Consider the following 9,665-nt stretch of genomic DNA (forward strand, 5'->3'; position numbering starts at 1 on the left):
AAAATGGAAATGGAGAGTACTGATGGAAGGCGACTCAATCTGGAAAAACATCCTGCAAGAACAATATGGAGATGTGGAAAAGGCGGTGCTGATGGGGGCAGAATACAAACTAAAGAAGAAGGACTCAGTGTGGTGGAAAGACATGATGCTGGCCAGTGTGATTTCTACTAACGTTGTTGATGTTTTTGCAGGTTCTGTTTCTTTTGGCTTAGGAGTCGGTAATAAAATTCTGTTTTGGCACGGTAGATGGCTTGGTAGTTCTCCTTTCAAAAATCTGTTTCCTTCGCTGTTCACTCTGTCCAGGAATCCGTTGGCTACTGTTAATGAAATGGGGTGCTGGAATGGTGGGGTATGGACATGGGACCTTAACATCAATTCGGGAATGTTGTTGGGAGACCCAATAGCGCTGCAGGAAGCTTTAGAATTGTTAGAAATTTTAGGAGACATTCGGCCTGCATCGGGCGGAGGAGACACAAAAAAATGGTGGCCAAGCGTGGACGGGTGTTTTTCGGTCAGAAGCTGTTACTCTCTTTTAAGGGATCGACAGTTAGAAGATTCGGTTGCTGCGACTACTTTGGAGGTGATTAATAAGATTTGAGACACGACGGTGCCGTCAAAAATTAAGGTGTTTGGGTGGCGATATCTTTTAAATAGATTACCGTCAAAAGATCAATTAGAGAGAAGGGTTATTATTAAGAGGATGGAGGATAAACTGTGCGTTTTCTGCTCGGCTGAGAATGAAGATCTAGATCATCTGGGTTTTCTTTGCTTTTTCGCTGCAAAAGTATGGGAAAAGATTGCTGTTTGGCTTGACATAAGGCTGACAGTCTCCTTGGCTGGTTCTGCTCACTTTTCATCCTTTTTCCAGGAACTGCGAGGAAAGATGGAAAAGAAACAAATTGGCATAATTTGGTTGGCTACGATATGGTCTCTTTGGAACTCAAGAAACAATTTCATCTTCAACAATTCTGATATTGTTCTAGATGAAGTGGTGGTGGGCATCAAAATGGTTTCTTGGATTTGGCTTTCGGCGGGGGTGACTAATCGTGTCTTTATATCGTTTTATTTTTGGTTTCAAGCCCCTTTGGTGGCCTTAAAAAACTTGTAGCTACTTTTTGTTGTATTGGGTTTTGAGTACCCCTAGTACTCATATCTTATATAATCTTAATCTTGCTTATCAAAACAAAAAAATATTATCCACCACTAGATCTGATTGGATTTCATAGGCCCTGCATCTGACGAGGCCTGCAAGTGTACTATTTTCACGATGTAGTAATAAAAGGTAAACTCCAAGTATCGATCTCGAGGACTGTGTTGGAATATAAGTTATTATAATTATTCAATTAAATAAAAGGACATGGGGGGTTTTTGATTGAATTATAATTTCTAAGGGTAAATTAAAATAAACAGAAAGTAAATTGATGCTTTTTCACTAATATAAGTATATGCCAAGGCAAGGTGTATGATTTGCTTTGTAACAACCCTGAATCCTGAATTGAGATCTCTTCAACAAGTTCATTATATTCAATTACTAAATCTTTAGAGTGTTTTCTCATAAATCCTTATTGAGAAAACCTTTGGTTTTTCATCTTAAAACCTAAGTCCTTAGAGAAATAAGATAAAACCAAGCTTTTTATTATCAAGAGTTTCTTAGTGGCCATAGGGTATCCCTAGTCCTAGGTTATATATACTATGGTTCAATCGTATACAAACCTTAACAATTGCGGTCCGGCAAATTATTAACCACATAACAATCTTTAATGGTCCGATAAAGAAAGCATTAAAAACAGTATACAATTGAATTGAATAACATGAACATGGAATTGATCTAATCAAAATATTAAAGTCATTACAAACCAAATCAGGGACACCCCCTAGCATTGGGGGGTTTAGCTACTCATATTGTTCAAAAGAAATTCAAAGATATAAAAGTTAAACATTACAGATAATCGAGGAATTTTTTATCTTCAATTGCTTTTGCTCATGAATGATCTCCGTTCTACAACAATCTCATACGTTACTCTCTCTCAATGTGTTTCAATTTCTTCCTGGTGTAAAAGATACCCCATCTATTCTCAATCATTCACTATATATTGCAAAACCTTCTTTTAAGTCGAAAAGTACCAAAACGCCCTTTTGGATCACTTTTTGAGTTAAAATCACAAAAACATGCAAATCAGCGTAACAAGCCAACACGGGTCGTGTTACGTAACACTGGTACCCGTGTTGGTCTTCTGGATCCAATCATTTAACTTCCAGCACTCAGGAGCAGCAACACAGGTCGTGTTGTGCAACACGGGTGCCCGTGTTGCTCCACTGTCTTCCATATATTTCTTCTTCGTTTGCGTGCCCAGCAACACGGGTTGTGTTACCCAACACGGGCGCCTGTGTTGCTTCACTGAGCTTTTTCTTGCTTCTTTCTTCCAACTCTTTACTTCCAACACTTCTTGCAATGCATACAGTAAACTATCTCCTACGAACTGAGGCACCACAAAACAAACAAACCAGAGCATAAAATGGGAAAATAACTCGAAAACTAATTAAAGGATATAAAATGCAAATGCACTCATAAATACTTAAACGGACTAAAAAAGACTATACTATGACATGAAGCAGTGCAAAATACCTGGATTATCGTCAGGAAAGTGACAAAACATAGTGAGAATCGTGACCGATCACAACCCCAAACTTATCTCATTGCTTGTCCTCAAGCGATGCTCGAGAAACAAACAAGGATCCCCCAAATTATTCACAATCATCTTACCACAGTACTGCTGAGATCTTTCGCAGCTTCCTTTCTATTGGCCTTTCAATATTTCCTTCTTTCCCGAATTTAGCGATTCAGCTATACTTCCACATCAAGGTATCTCTTTATCTGTAAGCTATTCATACTCTCACCAAATCTCTCGGGTTAAAGTGTTTGCACTCAATAATCAAAGCATGCAAAGTCAGCTCATAGGTTTGTATAACATTTATCTCCATCTCATACACACACGACACACACTTATTGAGGTCTTTCAAGGTTGTAACGGGGCTAAGGGACAAGGTGGGATGAACAAACAAACGGGAAAAACTAGTGGCTTTTGGCTCAGAATCAGAGTTGCTACTTCGATCACTGTGTTATTTCACTGTTCACAATCATAAGTGTTGGACACCATTTCTTAAGATTCTTGAATTCCTACTCATGTATTTCTTTGAGCATCTCTTTTCTTTCACAGCTTCATTTTCAAATCAAATCCTCCTATAGGTAAGTGCTTCTGTACTTATCATTTCTTTTCTCTTTCCTTTTTTTCAAATTTTCCCATCATCTATATCATCCCCTTTTTTTCTGCACTTACCTACTCTTTTCTGTTTTCGGTGTACCGACTCCAAACTTAAATTGTTTCACAGATCAAAAGCAACAATCCTTATCTAAGCAGGGTAAGGAAGTGTTTGGGTTATTGGTTAATTTATGCATTTAACAAATAAACGAAAGGCTATACGGCTCAAACGGGGTTAACAAGGGATAGCGTGAAAAGGTTAGCTTGAAAGGCTCTAGTTTAAAACAAACAAGTGCCTCTGTGTGTAAACATGTGCATTAGAAATTCCAACAAACACTTACACAAACCAAAAGTGACGATGTCATACCTGACGAACTCTCATGATGATTTTGTATTTGGCTTTTTATAATCCTCACCATGTTTGGTCAAGCTCACAGGGTCCAAAACACCTCTTGTATGGTATAGCTTTATCTCCTCTTCAGGTCTACAAGTCTATCGTCTGGTTCAAAGCTCGAAAGTGCGTCCGATCATTAAGTTCAACAGTACCAACTCTTTGGGGGTTCCTTTCATCATTACGGGGTGCATATTGGTTCACTATCTCGGATTTTCATCACTTGTCTTGATAACAATTTCAGCATCCTGCACTTACATGTCCTAGCTAACACACAAACTACAAACAAAGTACTGATAAAAATTAAAATAGAAATGAAATCAAAATAAAAATACTGAAAGCAATAATAAACATTCCCCCCAAACCTGAACTAAACATTGTCCGCAATGTTTTAGTACAAACGTGAGAGGTACATAACGGACCTACTGAGGAGGTGGTAGAAATTGCAACATTAGATATTGCATCATTTCGTGCATATTAGTTATCATAACTCCTTGGCGGGTCTGCTCCTCGCCTTGTCGAGTTTGCTCGGTTCAGAGATACCAAATTTCAGAGCGGACCCATTCCCACTGATTCGGAGCCATAAAAGAGGATCCTAAACCATGGGAGTTAAAATGAGAGGGCGCCGGTGTGAACTGAGGTTGAGTCGGGTCTTCTTCATCTCCTTGGTCACCTGCATCAAAACTAGCATCTTGGTCGTCCTCCTCGTGAACGACATTAATATATATCAGTTAGCACGATTGGAAGTGTTGGCTTTTTCAGGGTTAGGTAATTCAAACATAAATCTATGTCTACTTACCAACCAATAACCACCGTCAGAAATGGAAATCATGGACTGATGGATGAGAGATTCCATATCAATTTTTGTTTTACCTGCAACAGGGGTGTCGGCCTGCAATAAATCTTTATACCCAAAATGAACAGCAATTTGGGTGATAAGACCTCCTACAGAAATTCCACCAGAAGAAGCACGACACACTTTTCCCAAAAAACCAGCCACGAACGCGGCAGCATTAAGCACATCATGATGTAACATTGCATAGAGGAAAAAGAGTTCCCTCATGGTTGCAACTCCATGGCTATCACCCCTGCCAAACATTGTATAAGCAAGACCTTTTTGGGCATACCGAATACATGGATTCTGAATCCATGAGGACTTAGCGCTCGCGGCGACATAAGCTTCCAAACCTGTGATATCTCCCCAAAATTGTTGTCCCGGGAATTCATCCGGAACGGACCCAGGTCCGTAGATGGGCAAACCGAGGACACCACCTAACTCCTCTACAGTTAGCTCATGGTCTTTGTTAAACAGAAGGAACCTAAGGGAACCAAAGTAGTACTTGATAGACCCATTCCACTTCTTCTCTAACTTAAACTCTACGATGCTTAAAAACTCAAGAGTGAGGCGTTCATATGATGGTGCCTCCAGATACATAAATTCCAACATGACGACAGTATGAAATAATCTATCAATTTCAGTTTTTATGCCTAGAGTGTTCATAGTGTTTTCACATATATACCTCGTTGGTATGAGCTTCCGTTTGACATGGGCCATGTACCTTTGGTGATGCTTGTTGTCCTCAAAGAGAATGTCGTGGGGATTGGGTTGGCGTACCGGGCGTTTGCGAGTGCCAGAGGCAGTAGCGACTTGCTTACCCGTGTTTCTCTTTTTGGGTGGCATGATTGGTACCTACAAGAAAAAAAAACGAAAAATTTACGAATTAGGCAAAAAAGTTACCGTAGGATTGCAGAGGATGAGGAGTATGACAACTTTTGTGAAGGGTGTGATGGGTTTTTAGTAGTATGGAGGGAGAAGCTGGAAGCTGTAGGAATGGGTGTTAATGGAGGTTTTAGGTTTTGTGTGAGAGAGAGAGGTTGAAGAAGAAGGTTTATGAGAGAAAGAGAAAATAAAAATAAAAAATAATGGGATTTGAAGAGAGAAACGAGATTTAATTGGAGGATGGTGAGGTGTGATGAATGGGGCCCACAAGCCAATTTAAAAAAATTCTCGTCAGGGCAACATGGCCCGTGTTACCCAACACGGCCACCCGTGTTGCCTCACTGCCAATTTTCCAAAAACTATGATGTTTCCTGTGGACGCAACACGGCCCGTGTTATGCAACACGGCCACCCGTGTTGCTCCACTGTTTTCTCCACATTTTTTTTCTCTCTTCCTCGTCAGGCCAACACGACCCGTGTTGTGCAACACGACCATTCGTGTTGCTGCCTTGTTTACCCCCTTCAAATATTTCTCTTTTCCGCTTGTTCTTTATTTATCCTGACCTCGTATCCTCCACTGGCACTTGCCTACCTGAAAAGAAACTAATACCACACAACAAAAGAAAACAAAAAGATTAAATTAGGGAAAAATCTGTGGGTTGCCTCCCACGAAGCGCTTCGTTTAATGTCGCATGGCTCGACGGTCGTCCATCTTATCCTGTAAGACGAATATTATCAATCAAACCACGCTCTTGTCCTTGATAGTAAGGCTTCACCCTCTGTCCATTCACTTTAAATGTATCCCCGTTGGTTTGATTTTTTAATTCTATTGCTCCATGGGGGAATACTTTGTGAACCAAGAATGATCCTGACCACCATGACTTTCACTTCCCAGGGAATAGTTTCAACCTGGAATTAAAAAGCAACACCAACTGCCCTTCCCACTGTTCTTTTTTTTGAATCCTTTGATCATGCCATTTCATTGTTTGTTCTTTATAAATTTTGGCATTCTCATATGCTTGATTTTGAAACTCTTCCAACTCATGAAGTTGAGACGTTCGAGCTTCACCGACTTTCAGAAAATCACAGTTTAGGAATTTGGTGGCCCAGAAGGCTTTATGCTCGAGTTCGAGCGGTAGGTGACACGCCTTCCCATACACCAATTGATATAGAGACATACCTATTGGTGTCTTGTACGCTGTTCTGTATGCCCATAGAGCATCATCCAACTTTACCGACCAATCTTTTCGAGAAGCACTAATAGTTTTTTCAAGAATTTGTTTTATTTTCCTGTTAGAAACCTCAACTTGCCCACTTGTTTGAGGGTGATATGGGGTGGCGATCTTGTGTTTCACATTGTACTTTCTCAACAAATTCTCCATTAATTTATTTAAGAAATGAGTACCCTCATCACTTATTAGTGCTCGGGATACTCCAAACCTAGAGAAGATGTTATGCTTGAGGAAATTCACCACCACTTTCGCATCATTGGTGGGCAAGGCCACAGCTTCTACCCACTTTGATACGTAATCGACTGCCACCAAGATATAATTCTTCCGAAAGGATGGTGGAAAGGGTCCCATAAAATCAATTCCCCATAAATCGAACAGTTCTACTTCCAACATAGCATTCTGAGGCATCTGATATCTCTTTGAGATGTTAGCTGTTCTTTGACATCTGTCACATTCTCGAACGACATGATGAGCATCCTTGAATAAGGTTGGCCAGTATAAACCAGACTATAAGACTTTTGTAGCAGTTCTATCACCACTAAAGTGTCCCCCATAATCTGAGTCATGATTTGCTTTTAGCACATCCCTTTGTTCCTCCTCTGATACGCATCTTCTGACCAAACCATCTATTCCTCTTTTGTACAGGAATGGGTCATCCCATAAGTAGAACCTGCAATCATGTAAAAACTTTTTCTTGCAGTTAGAATCAAAATCCTCTGGGATTACCCCACCTACCAGATAGTTTGCATAGTCGACAAACCAAGGTACACCAATAACAGCGAGGATGTGTTCATCTGCGAACTCATCTTTTATTGGCCGTTTTTCTTCTGTTTCCTCGATAGGTGACATTTGAGAAAGGTGATCTGCTACTGTGTTTTCACACCCTTTCTTGTCACGAATTTCCACATCAAACTCCTGAAGGAGTAAGATCCATCTCATAAGTCTTGGCTTAGAGTCCTGTTTAGCAAAAAGATACTTTAAAGCAGCATGGTCAGTGTAAACAATGACTCTGGAACCCAACAGATATTGCCTGAATTTATCAAAGGCATAAACAACAGCTAGCAACTCCTTTTCAGTGGTTGCGTAGTTCATCTGTGTAGGGTTCAAAACATGACAAGCATAGTAAATAACATGTAACAATTTGTTTTTACGATGTCCTAGAACCGCCCCTACTGCAATATCACTTACATCCCACATGATCTCAAAAGGCAGAGACCAATCCGGGGCCACAACAATTGGTGCCGACACTAGTTTTTTCTTAATTGTTTCAAATGCTACGGCACATTCATTATCAAAAGTAAAAACCCTATCCTTAACCAAAAGAGTAGTTAAGGGTTTGGCTATCTTAGAAAAGTCTCTTATGAACCTGCGGTAGAAACCCGCATGCTCTATGAAACTTCGAATACCTTTTTCATTCATTGGTGGAGGTAGCTTTGATATGACTTCGATCTTTGCTTGGTCAACTTCTATTTCTTTGTGGGATATTTTGTGACCCAAAACTATACCTTCATGCACCATGAAGTGACACTTCTCACAGTTGAGGATCAAGTTGGTCTGTTGGCATCTTTCTAACTGTCGCTACCGCAAAAATTAGCAGAGTCGCCACTAACATATTTATCCTGAAAAGGAAGGGAATACCAGCAAACCACAAAACAAAACAACAGTCTCACGACCAGAGAAAAACGGTAAGGGAATCGGTTACGCGAGGGGAAGGTATTAGCACCCCTCGCGCCCATCGTACTCGATGGTATCCACGCTTGTGTCTAAACCTATGGGTGTGTAAGCAAACTGCACTAATATGAACTAAAATGCATGCAAAATGTAGGGAAAAGAAAGAGTTATACTCGCACGGGCCCTACCCCGCTGCCTACGTATCCTTTTTGAGGAATCAGAGATACCGTAGCTCGGCTAACTAGTTTCTGTTTGTTTTGTGTTTTTTAGGTGAACGAGTTACATTCGCACTCCGCTGCTCGACATTTGGAGACTTATGCTTGGGAATGGAGCGGAAATAACAAGCTCTTAAGAAAAGAAAATCAAAGAGTGTGGTTTGTGTTTTAAAGAATGCATGAGGAAGACCTAAGCTAAGGGGGAAAGCTTGCTACCTAATGTTATCATACAAAGGGTACAAATCTAAACTAAACTAGCAACCTATGGGGAAAAGCGAAAGCAAACAAGAATATCACACAAACGAGCTCCGCTCGTAAAGCAAACAAACTACTGGCACTGGCCAAGTAGTAGAAAAGCGGTCCCGCCATAGCCAAGGGGAGCGAATCACCCGAGTCAACCAAGCATTAGACCTTGCGAAAATGATCGGGCCATAGACAAGAGGAGTGGGTCCCTCTCAGCTAGGGGTGGAAATAGGCTAGGCTAGGCTAGGCTTTAGAAGGCCTGAGCCTGGCCTACGATAAACTTAAAAGGCCTAAGCCTGGCCTAAGGCCTATCATAGGCTCAGTTTTTTGGCCTGGCCTGACCTTTTTAAAAGCGTGGCCTGGCCTGAAAGCCTATTTAAAAAGCCTGTATCTCATTAAAGTTTTCAATTAATCTATATAACTTAAGAAGTCTTGTAGGTTGGCCTATATATACATATATAAGTGAACCTATTTAGCATTTGTTATATATATATATATATATATATATATATATATATATATATATATATATATATATATATATATATGGTAGCCTATTTAGCTTTTTTTTCCTAATATATATGCATACATGAACCAACTTATTTAACATATTTCTAATATATATGAAAATATAGGCCGGCCTATAAGGCTTCATAGGCTTTTTTAATAGCCCAAGCCCGACCTATTTAATAAAATAGGCTTTTAAAAAAGCCTAAGCCTGGCCTCTTTATTAAATAGGCCTGGCCTGGCCTAGGCCTATGTAGGCTGGGCCGTAGGCCCCTGTAGGCCGGCCTGGCCTATTCCCACCCCTACTCTCAGCAACCAAGCCGTCACGGATATGAAAGGAAAACGGTGCGTGCGTACACCGAGCATCAACATCGAGCGACGCGAGCTATAGGAAGTGAGGGGGTCCGGTTGCATGAACCCTTTTCCT

General features: G+C 40.5%; 1 protein-coding gene across 1 annotated transcript; it reads left to right on the plus strand.

Annotated features, from left to right (window-relative positions):
- Positions 1–700: 700 nt before the first annotated feature.
- LOC131629556 (uncharacterized) lies at positions 701–1,108 on the plus strand. The gene has a single exon (XM_058900338.1). The coding sequence runs from the start codon at positions 701–703 to the stop codon at positions 1,106–1,108; it is 408 nt and encodes a 135-aa protein (XP_058756321.1).
- The last annotated feature ends 8,557 nt before the right edge of the window (positions 1,109–9,665 follow it).

Source organism: Vicia villosa, unplaced genomic scaffold, assembly GCF_029867415.1.
Source record: "Vicia villosa cultivar HV-30 ecotype Madison, WI unplaced genomic scaffold, Vvil1.0 ctg.000579F_1_1, whole genome shotgun sequence".
In the NCBI taxonomy this organism is placed as follows: Eukaryota; Viridiplantae; Streptophyta; class Magnoliopsida; order Fabales; family Fabaceae; genus Vicia; species Vicia villosa.

Bases quoted from the DNA above. Each gene is read 5' to 3' on its own strand.
- LOC131629556 (XM_058900338.1), top strand. From the start codon at position 701: ATGGAGGATAAACTGTGCGTTTTCTGCTCGGCTGAGAATGAAGATCTA.